At 33.4% G+C, this 21,832-nt stretch overlaps 1 protein-coding gene and 1 long non-coding RNA gene across 5 annotated transcripts; one reads left to right on the top strand and one right to left on the bottom strand.

Annotated features, from left to right (window-relative positions):
• Positions 1 to 6,688: 6,688 nt before the first annotated feature.
• Positions 6,689 to 10,496, bottom strand: LOC111013501 (GDSL esterase/lipase At1g29670-like). Its single transcript, XM_022287948.2, has 5 exons — positions 10,199 to 10,496; positions 9,688 to 9,812; positions 8,929 to 9,174; positions 7,729 to 7,981; positions 6,689 to 6,921 (listed from the first exon to the last, which is right to left on the bottom strand). The coding sequence occupies exons 1-5, from the start codon at positions 10,461 to 10,463 to the stop codon at positions 6,704 to 6,706; spliced, it is 1,107 nt and encodes a 368-aa protein (XP_022143640.1). The 5' UTR covers positions 10,464 to 10,496; the 3' UTR covers positions 6,689 to 6,703.
• A 3,891-nt stretch (positions 10,497 to 14,387) lies between these two features.
• Positions 14,388 to 19,133, top strand: LOC148208121 (uncharacterized). Of its 4 annotated transcripts, XR_015788721.1 has the most exons (4): positions 14,388 to 14,550; positions 14,658 to 14,734; positions 15,104 to 18,581; positions 18,945 to 19,133. It is a non-coding gene; the product is annotated as an uncharacterized LOC148208121 (long non-coding RNA). The 4 variants fall into 4 exon arrangements; XR_015788722.1 differs by lacking the exon at positions 14,658 to 14,734; XR_015788723.1 differs by having other exon boundaries at positions 14,388 to 14,734; positions 15,107 to 18,581.
• Positions 19,134 to 21,832: the final 2,699 nt, after the last annotated feature.

The raw sequence follows: 21,832 nt of genomic DNA, 5'->3' as shown, positions 1-21,832 counted from the left end.
TTTATTTCATTTTGAGAACTTCTAAAATATCTCTTCTAGTATTTGAACTTTAAAAAAAATTCAAGTTTCTTTCCTTTTAACAACTTTTTTAAGATACATAGGAAAAGTAAAAGACTTGTCAACATTTTGAAAACTAAAACTAAAATGTTTTTGAGATGAAGCCATTGAAAAAATTGAAAAATTAAGTGTAAAATATACTTCTAGTTCATGAGTGTGAGGATAAGTTTTTATCTGATCTCTAAATTTTAAAATGAACACTTTAGTCCCAACCTTTAAAAAAATGGTTCTAAAAAGTCTTCTGAAGAAAAAAAAAATGTTGTTTGATATTTAATAGAAAAATTATGTGGCAATTAAATTAATGAGTAGACTTTGCTAATTTGGATTTTTTAATTGATCTCTTTCATTTCTTACGATTCCCGAACCCCTTTAACTTATTAAAAAACATATAAAACAAAATAAAACAAAAAATAAATATATAAAAAATGAGAGTTTCATACCTTAGTTCGGCAAGATAGGTTTAATGATCTCTTTCTTTGACAAACCGGTCCATAACTACTGCTCATCGGTTATATTTCATTATTCGTAATGACCTCTAATATATTTTAGTACTCTAAGCCTTTATAATCATTTTTATTTTTAGTTTTTGATTTTTGGTTTTTAGTTTTTTAAAAGCAGGTGGGTTGATAACCAATTCAATTTTTTGCTTTTTGTTTTTCAAAAATCATTTTGAAATTCGATGTCAATTAAAAAAAAATACTTAACCTTTTCTTTTCTTTCTCATATTTATCTCTAATAAAAAAGTTCTTTCTCACCCTAAAATTTTCATATTTAAAATATTTATTATTATTTGTCTCAATTTTCAATCTCTACTAATTTTTATTTTTTTATTCTTTCATCTGTTTCATTTCTTTCTCTAAAAAATTAAATATTTTCCTAACTTTTTTCTCTCTAAAATTTCATCTTTTATTTCACATAACTTTTATTTATCTCTGTATTTATTTATTTTTTTTAATTACATTTTGAATCTGTTTTTTATTTCTAAATATTTTTCCACTGTCATATTTTCTCTTTTTTCTATTTTTTTTAACATATCTTTTCCTCTAGATTTAACTTTTTTCTCTAAAAATTTTCTTTTTTTGTCTTTAACTTTTCTTTCACTCATTTTTCTTTAAATCTTTTTATTTCTTTCTCTAAAATTTATCTTCCAAACATTTATTTACATCTGTCCAAATAGTTTGTATTTTCATGACTCTACGGATGTCTTGACCCATCCTCGATTCCATTTTTTAAATAATTAATATAGATTTATTACACTTTTTTATTTTTTAATTCTAAAAATAATTAAAAACAATTATAAAATCGATAATTTTTCTCGAGAACATCTCTCGGACTGAAAAACGAGGTGAAGACGAGGATTAAAAATTTTCACGAGCATGAGAATGTGGGAGAGGCATCCTCACTTGCAACCACACCATTGTCAGTCTTTACTGATCTACATGTTGTATTTCTGACTTACAGTAATAGTGGATGACCTGAAAAGTGGATGTAGATCATACTTGGATCCAACCACTATAAATCTGTTTGTCCATCTCTTTCCCTATCTTTCTGTTTTAATTTTTGCCCTTACTTTGGTTTCAACTACTATGTTTAGTATTCGGCTGATGTTATTAATTACATTAAGCTTTTATTTGTTCTGTTTTTGTCCTTGCTTGTGAGTTAAAGTTCAACAAATTGGTATTAGAGTTAGGTTCATCGATTTGAAGCCTAGTTGGCTTGATTCTTTATCTTCTGAAATGACTGCTAAGTTTGAAGTTGAGAGGTTTGATGGGAAGGAAGATTTTTAATTATGGAAGAAGAAAATGAGAGCCCTCCTTGTTCAACAAAAGGCCTCCAAACCCTAGATGACTCACCTGTTTGGTCTGAAACTTTAAAAGAAGAAGAAATAGTAGAAATTAAAGAAATAGCGTTTAGCACCATCATTTTGTATCTAGCCGATAATGTTTTGAGACAAGTTCATGATGCTAAAACTGCCAAAGAAGTTTGTACGAAGCTAGACTCAATTTATCTCACAAAATCCTTAACCAACACACTTTATATTAAGGAGAAGTTTTTTTGGTTTTAAAATGGATGTTAGCAAAGACCTTGAACAAAATCTAGATGATTTCAACATAGTAGTTCTTGATCTTGCCAATATAGATGAAAAAATGTCTGATGAGAATAAGGCTATCATTTTGCTAAATTCACTCCCTGATACTTATAATGAAGTGAAATCAGCCATAAAATATGGGAGGGATAGCTTAACTCTTGACATTGTTTTAAGTGCCTTAAGATCTAGAGATCTAGAGATGAAGAAAAACAAAGGGAAGGATAGTGAAGCTTTGTTGGCAAGAGGAAGGGCAGAAAAGAAACCAAATAGAAACAACAATAGAAGTAGATCAAAATCTCAAGGTAAGGTAAAGAGATGTTTCTATTGTCACAAAGAGGGTCATATAAGGAGAAATTGTTATGAACTCAAGAACAAAAGGAAGAATGAGAATAAAAGAGAGGAAGAACATAACAATGCAAATTTGACTGAAAATTTTGATACTGATGAAGTTTTAACTGTGGCAGGTGGGAATTTTAATTCAGAATGGATTCTGGATTCCGGATGCTCCTTTCATATGACCCCTAATAAACATTGGTTTAAAAATTTTGAAGAGATTGAGGGTGGAAAAGTGCTACTATGAAATCACCAATAATGTAGCATTAAAGGGGAAGGAAATGTTTTAGTGAGAATGTTTGATAACCAAGTAAGGGAGCTCACTTCAGTCCATTATGTACCAGATTTAAAATGGAATCTGATATCCCTTGGTGTATTTGATAAATCGGGTTATATGTGCAAATTGGAAAAAGGTTCACTGAAAATTATTAAAGGGGCAATGGTAAAAGCTTAGGGAATTCTTCACAATGGCCTATATGTTCTTGAAGGTAACACCGTTGTTGGTATTTCTGCTATAGCTTCTTCTAAGGACCAGCAACAAACTAAATTATGGCATATGAGGCTTGGTCACATGAGTGAAATGGGCTTGAAAGAATTATCAAATCAAGGACTTTTAGGAAAATCTTCCATAGGTTCACTTGATATTTGTGAACATTGCATATATGGAAAACAAACAAGATTTTCCTTTGGAAAAGACAAACATTGTTCAAAAAATATTTTAGAATATGTCCATGCGGATCTTTGGGGGCCAGAAAAAATACATACTATGGGAGGAGCAAGATATTTTCTTTCCATAGTTGATGTTTTTCCAGTAAGGTATGGACATACCTTTTAAAATCTAAAGATGAAACTTTTGGGAGGTTTGTTGAGTGGAAGACCCTTGTTGAAAAACAAACAGAGAGAAAAGTGAAGCATCTTAGAACGGACAATAGGTTGGAATTTTTGAGCAATGAGTTTAAATCATTTTGCAGTAGAGAAGGGATTAATAGACACCTAACAGTGAAAGGAACTCCACAGTAAAATTGATTAGCCGAGAGGATGAATCAAACTTTGCTTGAAAAAGTAAGATGTTTGTTGTCTAATGCTTGTTTACCAAAGCATTTTTGGGGTGAAGCACTTATGACAGCTACATACTTAGTAAACAGAAGTCCATCTTCAGCAATAGAGTTCAAAACTCTCTTTGAAAAGTGGTCCAAACATCCACCAGATTTGAGTAACTTGAAAATCTTTGGGTGCATTGCTTATGCACATGTAAAAGATGGCAAGTTGGATAATAGGGCCAAAAAATATTTGTTCTTAGGCTATCCTCAAGGAATTAAAGGTTATAGACTTTGGTGTATTGAAAAAGGTGAAGAAAAATGTATCATAAGTAGGGATGTAACCTTTGATGAATCCAAAATAGCCTTACAAGAGATACCAATTGAAAACAGTCAAGATAATGCAAGTAGAGAAAATCTTGAAATTGAATTGGAACTACCAACTCTAACAACAGACATTGTTGTTCCACACAATTCTAGTGAACTTGATATGGGTGCACAGCCTACTGAAGTACCTACTGTTATTCCAATTTAACCTCAGTCCGTTCAAGACTATAACCTTACTCCTGATATGCAGAGAAGGCAAATACGACCTCCCATTAGATATGCCAATGTAAGTATGGTTCACTATGCCCTTGCAGCTGAAATTGATCAAGTTGGAGATGAACCTTTAACATACCAAGAAACTGTGAACTCTAGAGAGAGAAAAATGGAAATCTGCTATGCAAGAAGAGATGAACTCGCTTCATAAAAATGGTACGTGGGAATTAGTTGAAAAGCTGCCTAACCAAAAGCTAGTTGTATGTAATGGATATTTAAGTTAAAACACGATGTTGATCCATTACAACCAATTCGGTATAAAGCTAGATTGGTTGCAAAGGGTTTTACTAAAAAAGGAGTAGATTATGGAGAGATATTTTCACCGGTTGTTAGGCATTCCTCCATTCGAGTTCTATTGTCAATAGTTGCTGCCTATAATTTAGAATTGGAGCAAATAGATGTTAAGACAGCATTCCTTCATGGAGACCTATCAGAAGTCATCTACATGCAACAACCGACTGGATTTGTCAAGGAAGGTACAAAAAATCAAGTGTGTTTGCTTAAAAAGTCTTTGTATGGTTGAAACAAGCTCCTAGGCAAATGGTACTTAAAGTTTGATTCATTTATGTTATCTTGTGGCTTTAATAGGAGCATGTTAGATCATTATGTATACTTCAAACATGCCAAAGATAAGCCTTCCATATATCTTCTCCTGTATGTAGATGACATGCTTCTTGTTTACAGTGATAAACTTGAATTAGCTAAACTTAAAGATAATTTGAAGGGAGAATTTGAAATGAAAGAATTAGGTGAAGCCAAAAGAATATTGGGGATAGACATAAAAAGGGATAAGAAAAATGGGACTATATTCCTTTCTCAACACCTATACTCTTTGAAAATGCTTGATAAATTCAAGATGCTGAATTGTAAATCAGTAAGTACTCCCTTAGCAAATCACTTTCAGTTATGTGCAAGTCAATCACCTCAAACACCAGAGGGAGAAAAAAAGGTGAGTTCTATTTCTTATGCAAATGTCGTAGGAAGTCTTATGTATCTTATGGTATGTACAAGACCGGATCTAGCTCATGCTCTTAGTGTTGTCAGTCGATATATGTCCAATCCGGGGAAAGAACATTGGGCTGTCGTAAAATGGATAATAAGGTATGTGAAGGGAACAGTCATGAAAAGTCTTTTATACACAAATCAGATATTAATACAGGGGAAATTAGTGGGATTTGTGGATGCATATTATGCTTCAGACAGAGACAGAAGAAGATCTTTAACTGGGCTAGTGTTCACATATTTGGGAAATACAATCAGCTGGAAATCTTCATTGCAATCAGTTGTATCACCGTCAACAATAGAGTCAGAATATATGGCTGTGACAGATGCTTTTAAAGAGGCTTTGTGGCTTTATGAACTAATTGAAGAGCTTGGAGAAATTTTAGAGAATCAAGCTGTGATTTTTTGTGATAGTCAAAGCGCTATTTTCCTTTCAAAAAATCAGACGTATCATGGAAGGACTAAGCACATAGATGTCCGATTTCATTTTATTAGGGTCATTGTATAAGAAGGGAAGATAAGGCTAGGGAAGATAAGGCTAGAGAAGATTAACACTCTTGATAATGCAGCTGATGCCTTAACCAAGACCCTTGATGTTAAGAAACTTGAGAGTTGCCTTAAAACTCTCAAAGTTCTTTGTTGCTTCAGAGCACCGCTTATTAAGGCTTGATTTCCACTTTTACTACTTTTGTTTAAATTACCTCGATTAACTGTCAAGGTGAAGCTAATTTTTCTACATTGAGTTTTGACCAGTTAACTGTCACCTCATTGTCTTGGTGGAGCCCACTCAGTTTAGAAAATGTTTCCAGATCAACTCCTAATTTTTTGGGGGTTGGCGTTTTGAAGCGGGTCTTTTTTCTCGGGTCATTACCCAACCTTCTGCCCTATTTCTTCTGTCGTGGGTGCTGCCGAAAAAGTAGAGAGTGATTTGGGTGAGCGTTTTTCTGTACTAGAGTGAGGGGCTGTCTTCGTCTCTGGGTTTGTTAATTTCTTGTTCAAGAAGGAAGCTGGGTGGTGAGGTTATTGAAGAAGAAGAGCAGCTGTAATGTCTCCGATTTTGAGATGGGGTTTTTGAGGCACCGGTTTCTTTGAGTGTTGCTTCATTTTCTCTTGATGCTGTTGTATTTCTCACTTACAGTAAGAGTGGATGGCCTGAAAAAGTGGATGTAGATCATACTTGGATCCAACTACTATAAATCTGTTTGTCCATCTCTTTCCCTATCTCTCTGTTTTAATTTTTGCCCTTACTTTGGTTTCAACTACTATGTTTAGTCCTCGGCTGCTGTTATTAATTACATTCAGCTTTTATTTGTTCTGTTTTGTCCTTGCTTGTGAGTTAAAGTTCAACAAAACAAAAAACCAAAAACATAAAAACCAAAAATAAAAAACAGGAAGCCCTAAATATTTGCTTTGATGATCATAATATAGTTGATATAAAAAGTAATACAAACATGAAATTCTAGATGATATTATTTCGAACATCTTGAATTCCCACGAAACAGTTGAGGACTTTTGAACAAATCGTGACCCGACAAAGAAATGTAGAGTAAATGTCGTATTCGACCTTATTAAGTAGATGGTAATTTTAGAGGTGAACAAGGCGATTGATATCAAAAGGATGAGTATCGTTGGGAAATTTGGCATTGTAGGCTCTACTTGCTAATGACATGAATCCAATCTCAGTTGGATGAACTGCGTCCCAAAATAGGTATTGCTTCCTATTTCCACACACTTTTCCAAGAGGAACACATTGAATCTTCCCGGCTGGAACCTCACAACAAGGACTATCTACAACCATTTCACCTGCAAAAATTCATTCAACCACACACACACACACACATATATATATAAGTGTTGTGAAAATCATGTCAAAAAGGTTCGACTGAGACTCGAGATCAGCAAGGTTTTAAATGTTGATTTTAATCAAAATGTGTTGAGGTCTCAATTTTTATAACAATATTAATAAAATGTCGATGTCGGTCGATGTCTCTAGAAAATTATGTACATATGACAAATATTTAAAATAACAAATAAGTATTATACCCAATTTTTATCAATATTAATATTATGTCTATATTAATTATATTTTTGTCAAATTTTTACGACACTATATATGAAAATGTTGATTCACCTCTTATGTCGGTGTCCACTCCCTATTGACATGTGAAAATGTGGTTGAAAATGTAATACTATATATATATATAAGGAAACTTGTTAGGTAAGATGCCTTTAAAATAGTTTTCATATTGAAAACACTACAGAACAAACCAAAAGTTTCATGTATTTTGCACCACTATCGGCACAAAATCAATTACAAGAAAGCAACTAAAAAAATCATCAAAAAATATTTTTTTCTTAATTTTTTAAAAAATAAAACACTATTTTTCAAAGCACTCACAAACAATGTAAAAAACAATTTTTTTTTTTTTTTTGAGAAACACACCAAACATCTGATCTTTTATTCACTTTAATCTTTACTATTCTTTATTATTATTTTAATTGGTACTAAAATAGACCTTTTGAATTTAAAATGAACAAGTATAAGAACTAAAATGAACGTTTTTAAAGAAAAACTTTAAAAATACTTGAAAGAAAGTAAAGATATGTTACCTTGATTTGAAGTTGGAGTACCATGAGTACCAATGTTGAAGACATCAACAAAAATAAATTTGGCATTAGTCAACTTGGTATTAAGATCATCAACCATAGACTTGAGGCCAATATTGAAAAGTTGAATGGCATTGTTGATTTCTTCTACACATGGAGATCCTTTGGTGTCGAAGTTAGCCCTCGCATACGGAGTACATCCGATTGGTCCCGCTCCGAAAATGGCCAACTTCCGAGCCCCTTGTCCATATAGAGCCTACAATGTAACCTCGAACAATATTACTTATTAATTTGTCAATGATATGATATATATGTCTTAACTAATTGAACACGGGAGAACAAAATATTTTAGACCTTATTTGATATCTAGCTTTAGTGTTTTTTAATTGGATGATTTTCTAAATTTGAACTTGTTTATACTAAAGTTTTCTTTGCTTTCTAAACTTTTGTTTTTTTAGAAAAAGAAAATATTTTAAAAATCATATACAAATAAATAAATACATATATATATATCAACTTCGACTAAATTTAATTTATTTGTTTTTCAAAGTTGACTAACATGTCAAAAATATATATATTTTTAAAATGAAAAACTAAGCAACATTTTCATTTCTTTGTTTCTTATTTCTTATTTAATTTTAAGTTTTTGAGAAACATAAGCATTCAATTTATGTTTCATTTTCAAACCACACTTTTAAAATTGTTTAGAAATTTTGAAAACAACAAGTTTAGTTTTCTTTTCTAGTTTTTTTTTTAAAATTTAAATAAAAACATATTTTATCATTCTTGACTTATAAAATGCATAATACATATTTTAAAAATAAATAAAACGTAAAAATTTTGAATACTTAATTAAGAAAAAATCAATTTTCATATAAAACTTTTGCCTTTTTTTTTTGTCCAATTTAAAAATGGTAAGGGAGAAAAAAAAAGAAATAATTATCAAACACGTTGAAAAAAAAAAGAAAAAAAACAAGAAACAATTACCAAACACAGTTATGTTCTTCTTTATTAAAAAAAATAAACGAAAAATATGGACGTTATCGAACGGATTCTTATAAACCAACCTAATTTTTAAAAGTGAGAAACTAAAAATGAAAACGTTAAGGAAATAAGCCAAAATCGATGATTATTTCAACTCTATATTTACTATGAACAAATTCTCATTTCCATTATAAATCACACATACTTATAGGGGGTAACCTTTAATTTGCAAGAGAGCTGTTTACTGAGGGCCGTTGCATATTGGTGAGGAGTAAATTCAGTGCTAGTTTTATAAGAAAGTGGCATAAAATAATTATTGAGATAGTCATTGCCTCCAATTTGAACCATATATAAGCAACTTTTGAGATGTTCTTCAGCAGCAATTCTATTCCCCAATAAGTGTTGGAGTTTTGAAATTATAAGATTATGGTTTTTCAATTGTTTGTTGAAGCTTGATCTTTCTCCCTGCAATCATAAAAGAGTTCGATATAGTTACGATTATCATACGATGATAATGTTAAGGAAAACTAATGTTAAAGAATCAAAGCCAACTTGACGTTGATACATATATCTTAGACCAAGATATTCGAGATTCAAATCCCCATTCTTACATACAAATGTTGTTGAACTAAAAAAAATGTTAAAAAACCAAAATAGGACTTCATTTTGTGAAGTTCATTAAGGTCTAAAATGAGATGAAACATGTTTTTAGTACAACACGTGGGGTGGAGGATCAAATTCACAATCTTTTGGTTAGAAATACATGTCAATTACTGCTAAGCTATACCTCTAACCTCTAAGGAAGGAGTAGAGATGTCTTAACCACTTTGACAGTTAGAACTTTTACTTGGTGCGTAGTAAAGTTTTATTCTATTATGTCAATCCGAGCACAACTTAGTGGATAAAGTACCTATTACCATCCCAAAAGTCGACGAACTCAATCTCTCACTCGACGAGAACTAGAAAAAAGAGAATTACCTGTGTTCTCCCAGTTTCATCACGAATTCCTGCAGCTCCAGATGCATAATTTACGCCTTTGAGAATGTTCCAACCAGACATATTCTTAAATGGTGGCACATAATTATCGAACCCCAAAAATTCAACTACAAAAAATGCAAAGGATTATTAGTGTTATTGTCATCATCGAATATGTTGAAGTCGAATATTGGAAAGGTCCATGTGTTGTTCGAAATGGTGACCGTCGAACAAATAAGTCTATAGCAACGAGTTTTTTTTTGGTGCTCCACCTTATATTTTTTTACGATCAAGTTAGTAATCGTAAGAGAGAAGAAATGAAAAGCAGCTAATTAGATCAATGATAGATTTTTCACTAAACTGCTAAGGTGCTTACCATTTCTCTCCTCTTGTGAATACTAACTTGATCGTCGGAGAATATTAGGGCGGACAGATAGACCTCTTCGATTTTCAGCATCAACAAAATATAAACGAAAGACGAATTTAATTAAGGAAAAAAAATATAAAGCCAAACCAATGAAATCAGCAACATTTCGGCCATTGGTGAACCTCCCTGTGGGTTTCATTTCCTTAGAGAAATCGATGCCATATGGCTTATAATCCGCTCTAGCAAATCCAGTGTTGTTGTTATTATTTCCATTGTCTGATTGAGAGTCACCAAAAATGAAAAAACAGCCCACTTCAGATGATGATGCTCCATTCGCCAAATAAGTTGAAAAATATGTTGAGATTAGAGCATAATAGAGCATAATAGATGGTGTCTTTCCATGGAGTTTCATTGTTGTAGGCGAATGAAATTCAATATTCTCAAATATTATCTCACTGGGTTTGTCAAGAATGGAGATCGAGTCATTAATTTATAGGATAGTTGTTGTTGAGAAATGGAGAAGTTTCTTTTTTCTTAATTAATTAAACTCATTGAATGAGATCAGTTTTTGCGTTGTTTGATCAGTTTTTTGGAAGTTAAAATTTCGATAACATTTTCTTATTAATGAGTAATCAATTTTGTTAAAGGGAGTAAAACACACGGCCATGTGGTTAAAGTTGGTCCCACTTGCCTCGATTACACTCTACCACGTAGGCACCACTGGTCAAAATTGAGGAGTCCCGTGATCAAACACCTCGGCTCGAGACTACGAGACGATTTGTAATCCACTTTCAAAGCAGGTATCTAGAAAAGAACATTGTACCAGTTGGACTCTAAATCGTAGAAAGGGTCGAGTTCTTCAATTGAACACCCAAGAGGAGTTTGAGGAGTGGGGCAGGCTAGTGTTACCGAACCACTATCAATTTAATTTTCTCTAATCCTCTCCTATTTAACTTTTGCAATTAATTTTCTTTATCATAAGTTGCATAAAATTAAGTGCTATAATTTGTTCATTATGTTTAGTGTGAATCTTCACATTAGCATTACTTATGAGGCTTAAAATATATTTATAATTAATTGTTAGAATTAATTGTGACTTTTAATTGCTGATTTTAAGTTCAATTACTTGATAATTATTTGGGTGGAAAAATTAATTAGGGTGTTTACATTTCTAATTTATTGCTTAATTTGAGATAAAATTATTTATTAGTAAAAAGTTTACATAATTGTTTAAATTGGGCTCACCGTGTTAAAAAGTTTATAAATTCTTGTTAAACCCTATTCACCCCTTCACGGTTGTCATACCGATCCAACAAGACCAACCTCATCAAGATCTTCCCTCTTCGTGTGTTATATCCCTCTATCTCTCTCCATCTCTTTACAAAATCTATTCTACAAAACTTTCGATAGGAAACTCCGACCTCAGTCCTGAAATTGAAGATTCTCGAGGGTTTTTCTTCGGCAATAGTTGGTTCATGAGGAATCAATTTCTATTGGAGTTCAGGTTCCACAACAGGATGAAGCAGTACGAGAGTTTGACCAAAGATTTGGCCATGGCTTCCACTGTTTATGTACTGTTCTCTGCCAGGTCTCGATTATTAACTAATGTAATTAGTTTGTTTCTGTTATTTATTATTTATTTAGTTTTGTGTTCTATTAACAAGTTGTTAAGAGTATATCTCTATAAATACTCTTTAATTGTATTAGCAAAAGTAAGGGGGAAATAATACAATACTTTCACAATTTGTGAAAGATTACATGGTATCAAATTCTTTCTGACACGCGTCTTTTTTGATCCTTTCCACGCTTTCGCCTTCTCTAAGATTTCTCAGTCCATGCATTCCCCTTTTCTTTCTCTGCCATGAATCCCTCCGGAAACTTAGACAAAGACATTCACTCTCCAATTTTTCTTCTATCAAATATACGTAATCTGATTTCAATTCGTCTTGATGCTACGAATTTTATTCTATGGAAGTTTCAACTTACAGCGATTTTTAAGGCACACAAGCTTTTCGGCTTTATCGATGGTTCTTCATTGGCGCCATCTGAATTTCTTTCTTCTTCACGCCAAACAGCTACTGGAAGTACTACTTTTACCACTGCATCACGCACTGTCAAACCCTTCTTTGAAGATTGGATTGCAAAAGATCAAGCGTGTTGGGTTTAGATCCCAGAGTTCCTGAGTTTGTTATATGTAAAACATTTTATTTATTATTAATAAAAGATATTTTTTATTGCTTTGAATTTTTTGTATTTCAATAAACTAAGATCTAAAGTTATTTAATGTAACTGGAACATCTTGATATACAGTTAATGTACCTGGTATAAACTATATATATTATTGATATACAAGTGGATAATGTTCCAATAATAACCTAAATGATCATCTAACTCGATCTTAATCCTGAGTGAGTTACGAACTCCTGTGTACGAGGGTAGGGATGGAACTGAGTAGGGAGCTGAGGACGTAACTAAAGTAGATGAGTGTTCCCTTAAAGATTGACTCTGGGACTTGAACAAGGAGTCCCACTCTTTTACTGGCCCGAGAGGGACTTCCAGTTATTGGTCGACCCAACTTCCAATTATTGGTCGGACCATCACTGGGTTGTTCATTAGAGGATTAATAGTACTTAAGGTACAAGAAGTAATCTAGAGGTAAAATGGTAATTTGACCTAACTGAGGTTACGAGCACTCGCGAATAATCGACTTACTGTTAATGATTATATCTATTAGGGGTGTAAACGGCTCGGTTCGGTCGCTTTGGTGGTAGAACCGCAACCGAACCGAAAATTTGTAGAAGAAAATATCAAAAACCGATCCGACCGCTAAATTCATCTAAAACCGTGCCGAACCGGGCAAAAAACCGATGGGATCGTCTGTTCGGCGTGGCGAGTAAACCGCGCGCGTGCGCAACAGCTTGAGGCTCGGGTTCAGGTCAGGCGCGGGTGGGTTTGCACGTGTGTGGCCTTCGGCCTGTGGTACTGGACATGCATTTTTTGGTTGAGCCGGCAGATCTGGCCCTCTGGGCGTTGCCTGATTTCATTTTACTTTTTTTTTTCTTTTCGATTTTTGCTTTCCAATTTCCATTTCGTTTTTTTTTCCCTCAATGCTAAAAATTTAAATTATCCTTTACAATAATAATGTTGAAGTTACACAAAATCTTCCTTTACTAATAATAATATTGGATGATGAAGGAACTAGAAAGTAGAAGGTAAGTAAATTAGAAAAGGAAAATAGAAAAAGAAGATCGGAATCAAATTTGAAAGTTCATCATTCATATCTTTTAACTTTTAAATTATTATTTTATTTAGTATTTCATAAATAGAAAATAATCAAAATCAGATTCTTAATTTTGAATCTTTGATTTTGCTTAATTTTCGAATAGGATGAATGGACGGGACTTCAAAACCTTTAAATTTATTATCTTATTTAATATTTTATAAATAGAAAATAAATCAGAATCGGATTCTTAATTTTGAATCTTTGATTGTTTATTTTTCTAGGAGGAGGAATGGAAAAATTAAAGTTTTGATTTTTAAGTCCAACTGTGGAAGGGAAGAGACGAAGACGAAGACTGACGGAAGCAAGGCGCAACAGGAAGCCACCACGGGTCCACGTGTAGCGGAAACTGGAAGGGAAGCAGACAGACACCTCATCTCTGACCTGCAATTCGAATAAAAAAACAATAAATATCATTTTCGGTTCGGTTCGGGTTTATACGATTTTGAACCAACAAACCCACGACCGAACCGAAATACTTCGGTTTAACAAACTATGACACCGAACTTGATAGACCGACCCGAACCAGTTTCGGTCGGTTTTAGCGGGTTTGGTGGTTTTGGCGGGTTTGGGCTGCACCCCTAATATCTATGACCCCAACTTGTTCTACGGTGCATAAGAGTGCAACTATAGGTCTTTATTGAAATGTCTTATAGTTAATGAATGTTGATTAATTAATTAATGAGTTTATTAATTAATCTCGGATCATTGGAGCTTATTGCCTGTAGATCCAGTAAGATGACACTAGTAAAATAAGGATCAAGAATTTGGAAGATTTTTGAAATGTTCAAATTGATTAGGGGATTATACATGAATTGTATAAGATACAATTAAACTATAGTGTATATATGGATACATTATAATATAAATGAGAGAATTGATTGAATAAGATTCAATTAATAATTGATACGAAATAGATTCGTATCAATTCTATAAGTTAAGATTAATTTGGATGAGATTCAAAATTAAAAATATAGATTACAATGAGAGGAGTATTTGAATATGATTCAAATTAATTAAATATAAGATATTTAATTAATGGCCTGTACAGGGTTTTTGTTTTCGATTGAGATCCACCCAAGAACGTCTCTCTCTCTCAAATAATTCCCCTGTAAATTCTTCTATTCGACTCCTACAAACCAGATCATCACCAGAGATATAGCGAGGAAGTCCTGATCAGAGGCGTCCAACTGTTGGATCAAGGAAAAGTTCTGCAAAGGTACTAAAATTCTCTGTACAGTTCTTAGTTTTCTGTATTTTCAATTCAAATGGAAAGTCAAGAACAAAACGTTTACACACTTCCTGCGGGATTCAATCCCTTCAAAGGGCTGATGACCTTGATCAATGCCACTCTTTTGCCGAAAGTCCTAGCCTATGTCGTCGGCAGTCGTACGTGAAAAGAGGTATGAGATATGCTCGAGAAACATTATTCATCTAAATCCAAAACTAATGTGGTTAATCTTAAGACTGATTTTCAGTCAATTACTAAGAAGTCTGAAGAATTAATTGATGCTTATGTTAAAAGGATCAAAGAAATAAGGATAAATTGGCCAATGTTTCGATCATTGTTAATGACGAAGATCTTCTCATTTACACTGTTAATGACCTTCCAATGGAGTACAATACTTTTCAAACTTCGATGCGTACTAGATCTCAATCTGTCTTTTGAAGAACTTCATATTCTTATGAAATTTGAAGAATCTGCTATTGAGAAGTAGACTAAACGTGAAGTTCTCACAACTCAGCCTATTGCTTTGTTTGCATCATCGCAGCAGTCTTAAAATCGATGTGCTAATTTTTCTCCAAGTCCAAATCAAGGCAGAGATCGTGGTAAAAATAGTGATCGCAGCAGAACACATTTTACTACCTACAATGTTAACCAAGGACGTGGTCGATCCTCTGGAATATTTTCATCTCCGAATTCTTCCATTCAATCTGATGGTCGAATTCCCTGTCAAATTTACGGGCGTCTTGGGCACACAGCCCTAAACTTTACAATAGGATGAGTTACCATTTTCAAGGTCGACATCTGCCAACCCAACTTGCAACAATGGTTGTCGTTCAAAATAACTCTTATTTAGCTGCTGGTAATGGTTCCTCTTCACCAGCCTGGTTGACTGATTCCGGGTGTAACTCACACATGACTGCTAATTTGAGTAATTTTTCCATAGTATCTTATTAGAATGGAGAAGAAAATGTATTAGTTGGTAATGGCCAGTCACTACTGTTGCGTCCACACAATCGTGTTGACAACACGTGCAAGTATACACAAAATTTGTCGATTGTAGCATGAAACGAGGTCGAATCCATAGGGACTTCGGATTATATTTTAAACTATAGTCGCAGATACCAAAAATGTAAAAACAAGAAAATATCAATGGTTATGTTGAATGTAAAAAAAATAACATAAACAAAACAGTAAATGATCCCCACACACTTTAGAAATGTTGACAACCAGAAAAAATTACAGCACAGAATAGCGAAAATGAGGTTCGCAGATATGGAGAAGCAGGGGAGACATAACATGCTTTTACTAACTACCAACCTATGCTCTAGCACGAAAGCATTCGTTAATGCTCAACTCAACATGGTTCCCTTCCGAGACACCCAAACATGGATACCCACAACTCCCGTTGCCAAATATCCAAACAATATACACAAGTTCTAAGCATGATTAATTAGGGGACCTCATTCCTGAGTATCTACGAACCTATTAGAAAAAAAGTAGCTAATCACAAATTGAGCAAGTCAGCTACCCGTAAGCCATCCCTGATCATACAGACGCTAGCATACAAAACAGAGCGGCCAACAATGTTTAGTAAGGATTAAGAAGTAAACACAACTCTATTTAATAACGAATAAAATTAGCTAGAGTTTTGGTTGTTCATCAATTACCGCATGTAAGTCTCCCCCAAAATGAGGTTTAGCTCATGGAGGAAGAAGAAAATACAATGGGTAAAGAGAGGATACAACCCATTTCAAGAAAATAGAGGAAAACCGAGAATGGAAATGACAGCCTAAAGCAACAGCCGAATATCCTCCTCTATCGTCAGCTCTTCCCCGAAAATGGTGAGAGATTCTTCTTCCTTGTCTTTTCCAACACTCTAAAATGGGTATCTATAGGGATCTGTGTGTGACGGCTAGGGTTAAATGTCCCTTTTATATCAGGTCCCATTTTTAGAGCACCTAGTTGAAGATTATACATGAATGGTAAATTCCTGTGTCTGGGCCGTTAACTGTACTGTAAATCCATGCTCCAGCTTTCGTCTACTCTGCTTTGAACATGCTTCATCTACTCTTCTTTGGACTTAGCACTCTCTTCATGCTTTTTCTTCTTTTTCCAAACCTGTGCATTTAAGCCAAAAAATAAGAGAGTTTAGTGCAATTTTTAGCCAAAGCACTCAAAACAAGAGGCTTTAGTTAGAAGTTCGATTTCTAAGATTTTTCATGATGTTTAAGAGCTAAAACAAACACACTTTGACATTTCTTTGTATCAAATCACCCAAATAATTACTAGAACAACTCTCTTTTGGAGAGTTATGAACTACCCATAACTCAGACGGGCTGTGGTACTATCCATACTCCTACTCATTCTCTTTCACTTTCCAATATTCTTCATGTACCAATTATTGCTACAAATTTACTCTCTGTTTATCAACTTTGTGTTGATAATGATTTCATAATTGTATTTGATTCTGACCATTTTTTTATCCAAGACAAACATTCAGGCCAAATTTTATTCTGCGGGCCTAGTATTGACCTCTATCCCATCACTCCCCAACCTCTCTCTGCTACCTCTGTTGCTCATATTGGCCAGCCCCCCGTTGTTCATGTTGGTGTTAAATCTCCTTTTACTCTTTGGCATAATCGGTTAGGACACCCTCACCTTCAAGTTCTCAATTCTGTTCTGAAATTGTTGCATTTACCTATTTATACTTCCCTTTCATGTGTCTGTAAATTTTGCTTATATGGAAGATGCATAAACTTTTTAGTCCACATTCACATACTATATTTTTTTATCTTTTACCACTTATACATAGTAATGTTTGGGGCATTGTTCCTGAATCTTCTATAAATGGGTTTAAATACTATGTTTCTTTCATTGATAACATGTCCAAATATACTTGGTTTTACCTCTTGTGCATAAATTTAAAGTCTCTACTACTTTTAAACGTTTCAAGTCATTTTTTTTAGAATATATTATCTGTTCGTATTAAAACTCTTCGTACTAATGGTGGTGGTGAGTTTTTTAATCATGATCTTACTACTTTTCTTGGTTCTCATGGCATATTACACCAAAAATCTTGGGCTTATACTCCTGAGCAAAACGGTGTTGCCTAAAGCAAACACCGACGTATCGTTGAAGTTGCTCTTTCTCTTATGACTAGTTCTAGTTTACCTTTACGTTTATGGTATTTTGCTTTTGCCGCGGCTGTGTTTTTGATAAACCAACTCTCCTCCTTATCCCTCAATCATAAATCTCCTTTTGAACTTCTTTTTAACAAGTTTCCTGATTACTCTGATCTTAGAACCTTTGGATGTGCTTGTTACCCCTTACTTAAGCCCTATAATTCCAACAAATTACAACCCAAAATTTCTCAATGTATCTTTCTTGGTTATCCCTTAGAATACAAAGGTTATTTATGTTACAACATGAGAAATGTGAAACTATACACCTCACAACATGTCATTTTTCATAAGTCATTTTTCCCTTTTGCTGTCACTTTACCAAATTCCTCTCTTAACCTTATATCTCCTTCCTTTACCCTTATCAACCACTCATTTCTCTTCTTTTTCATACTACAAATTCTTCCTCTATTTATTCACCGGCCAATCCTACCTCTTCTTCTTCTCAAATACATGATCTACCTTCACCACCTACTACTTCTTCTCCATCGGTCAATCCTACTTCTTCACCACCTACTACTTCTTCTTCTCCTATTTTTGGTAACTTGCCAATTACTTCTTCTTCTTCTCCTATTGATAATGTTATTGGTTTAGATTCTGATACACATACTAATGGTCATGATTTACCCCTCGTGCCTCACACTTCTTGTGAATATATTCCCTTGGTAGTGAATGCTCACCCTATGCAAACAAAAGGAAAATATGGTATTTCCAAAAAGAAAGCCTTTGTTGCAGCTGTCTCTTCAAACTTTGAGTTGGAGCCATCCTCTTTTGCAAAAGCTTCTAAGCTTTCAATCTGGCAGCAAGCTATGTTTGAAGAGGATGATGCTTTACTTCGCCAAGGTACATGGGTTTTGTCTCTTTTGCCTGTCGGCAATAATGTAATAGGTTGCAAATGTGTATATCGTATTAAGAGGCATCCCGATGGTAGTGTTGCTCGGTATAAGGCCCATTTGGTAGCAAAGGGTTATCATAAAAAAAAGGCGTAGATTATGATGAAATATTTAGTCTCGTTGTTAAGAAACCAATAATTTTGCAATCAAATAAAAATGACTAAGAAATTGATTTTCATTTTAATTCTTTTATCTTTTTAATTCTTGATAAATAAACAAGGACTAAAATACTATCATAAAACAACTTTTCTATTTATCATAAACGGAAAGTTAAAAGTAGTCACCTAACATATTTGTTTGCTGTTGTATGTAGAATCAGAGGCTGTCACGTATCAGTTTCACCCGAAAATACATGCCCAAGCCTCAATTTAGACAAGCCAAAGACGAGAGGTAGCCAAACAAAGTCACTCTAATTGATTGTACGGAAGCCTTAGATGGCACCGAGCTAAAAACTCGGATGCCCCTGTTGAGTTTGGTGCCCTTAGCTCATATATTTGTAATTAATGAACAAATTATTCAATAAAGAGTTATCTTATTATTTCTTTGCATTACTCATATTCTAATAAACTAAGATCAAAAGATTATTTAATGTATTTGGAACAGTATATAACTGATATATGGTATATTTAATATATAATATATATTTGATATACAATATATAATAATTATACATTATATATTCCATATACAAGTGAATAATGTTTCAATAATAACCTAAATGGTCTATAGTACATGGATAAGGTTGGATACCTTATCCTAGTAACACTACGTATACAACCTGCTTTGTAATAGTTACAAACAACTTTATCCAGGTTATTCATGTGGAGACATGCAAGTAGGGGTATCCTATACAATGAGTTTGTATAAGACTAGACTGCGAAATAATTAATCTTTAACTGCAACACTGTTAACTAAAAGATTAATATTTCAATAGAATGATCAGGTAACTCAATCTCAATCCTGAGTGAGTTATCGACTCATGCCATTAGGGCTCGTCCTTTGATTTTTATGGGTGAGAGTGATCCAAGTTACCGACTCAACATTCCTACCATTTTGAGGACAAGACCGAGTGGAGAGCTGAGAACATAACTTCACAAAATGATATTCACTCATCCCCAACTTTAGGACAGTAGATGAGTATTCTCTTTAGTATTGACTCTGAGACTTAAACAAGGGGCCCCACCCTCTCACTAGCTCGTAATGGTCAAACCATAAACATGTTGTTCATTAGAGGATCAGTGGCACTTGAGGTAGAAGAGGTAACTTAGGGGTAAAACGTTAATTTGACCCAACTGTAGTTACGAACACTCGTGAAGTATTGACTTACCGTCAATGGTCAATTTTCGTAAACACAAAATATTATTCAATGAGAATAGTGCAACTACGGGTCTTTAGTTGAGTGATCCGCAGTTAACGAATGTTGGTTAATTTCGTTAATGGTGAGTTTAATCAATTAACCTCGTATTGTTGGAGCTTCTGATCTATATGTCCATTAGGTCTCCTGCTAGTTCACAATGGGTAAAAAGATGATCGGATTTTGAAAGAATTTGAAATGTTAAAAATAGGAAATGTATATTAATACATTATATAAATATATATTAATTTTGGATAAAGATTAAAAATTAATACTATATGTTATGAGAAAAATATTTGAATAAGATTAAAATAATAATTAATATGAATTGGATTCATATTAGATTAAAATTAAAGTGCATAAGACTATAGGTTATAGGAGAAAAATATATTTGAATATGATTCATATATTAATTTAATCAAATATATGATATTTGGTTAATGGATTAATTATTCAATGAATAATAATAATTTATAATTATATTAATTATATAATTAATTTTATTTTAATTAAATATTAAAATTACCACTCCCTTCAGAGTTTTTGGCGGGGAGTGGCAAGTGATGAGGTGGTGACTACTTCCCCACCACATCGTTAAAAGAGATGCAAAATTGTTCTACATCTCTAATGTTGGTTCTCCTACACAAGTTGGTTTTTCTCTCAAAACTCTCTCTTCTTCCCATTGCTTTCAAAACCCGAAAAGGATCCCACAATTCGGATTCTCTACCAAGAGACTTAGCAAAGAAGATCAAGTGGTGGTGTCGATACCGGTTTAGAAGGAGTTCTTCAAAGGTAAAAACTTATTTCTTCCCCTGTATTTTGGTTTTTTTATTGTATTTTCAATTTCAAAAGGATAATCCAAGAACACATGTTTCCGCTTCCACTCGGGATTCATATCCCATCCGCTCCAACGTAAAATCTTGTCAAACACTAGATACGAAGCGCCAAAATGGTAGGGTGACGTTTCCAAAGCTCCTCTTATAAAAGGCATTCCTCTTTAAGATACGTAATTTATTTGCAGTCTAACTAAGCTCGGGTCGACACCAGCTCAGACTAGGTACTAACTTAAGTTTTCGAGTGTACGTAGCTAAGCATTACACCGATGCAAGTATTTTTTTTTTCTTTTTTTTTTTGCAGGTCATCACCTTGGCTAATCAAACATCCACCTCATATGAGTAGCCAATCCTTAACCTCGTCAAAAATCCTACCCAACAATTTTCATTTTAAAAAAATAAAAAATTAGAAACCAAAAATTAAAATTGAAGAGTAAAAAAAAAAAAGGAACATTTACACTAAAAAATTGGAACAAGAAAAGGACATCAATGGTGAATTAAAAGACAAATAGTATATTTCAATTTAAATAATAATATAGTTAGGTCAAGGAGCATATTTGGTTATTGGTGCCCACCAAAAATCAGTTTGACTCTCCTTGAGAGATATTATTCTCACTTCTTTCATTGATTTAATGAGAAATGGAGAGCCGACCAAGACGTCATCGTTTTAGCATTTTTGTCGTGTCGTTGTCGTTCTAGAAAGTTAGAATCAACCCCTTTCAATCACCTCAATTTACTTTTTTACCCTTGAGCTTTTCTTTGTGTTTTTTTTCCTTTCATTAAAAAAAATTTGGTTGAACTAATAAAAATTCTTAAAAAAATTTGCATCCTCAGAGTTGTATCAAATTCTTTATTTTGTATTTTGTTAAAAGTTAAAAAAGATGTTCTTTCTTCGGAAATTTTCCTGGGCAATTTTAGAATCTATATTTCATAAATGTTTAATTTTATAATAAACATTTACACTTAGGTTTCGAACTTTAAATAAGAATTTTTTTGTTACCAAAATTCCATTCT

The sequence above is a fragment of the Momordica charantia genome (genome assembly GCF_013281855.1).
Source record: "Momordica charantia cultivar OHB3-1 chromosome 11 unlocalized genomic scaffold, Mcharantia_2.0 BLBB01000011.1, whole genome shotgun sequence".
NCBI lineage: Eukaryota > Viridiplantae > Streptophyta > Magnoliopsida > Cucurbitales > Cucurbitaceae > Momordica > Momordica charantia.
This window is presented reverse-complemented; position numbering and strand designations above follow the sequence as displayed.

Excerpts from the sequence above, each read along its gene's own strand:
- LOC111013501 (XM_022287948.2), bottom strand. The coding sequence starts at position 10,463 with ATGAAACTCCATGGAAAGACACCATCTATTATGCTCTATTATGCTCTA. Across the intron at positions 9,175-9,687 it reads ATGAAACTGGGAGAACACAG|GGAGAAAGATCAAGCTTCAA; the intron begins GTAATTCTCTTT and ends TTATGATTGCAG. Across the intron at positions 7,982-8,928 it reads AGCTCTCTTGCAAATTAAAG|GCTCTATATGGACAAGGGGC; the intron begins GTTACCCCCTAT and ends GTTACATTGTAG.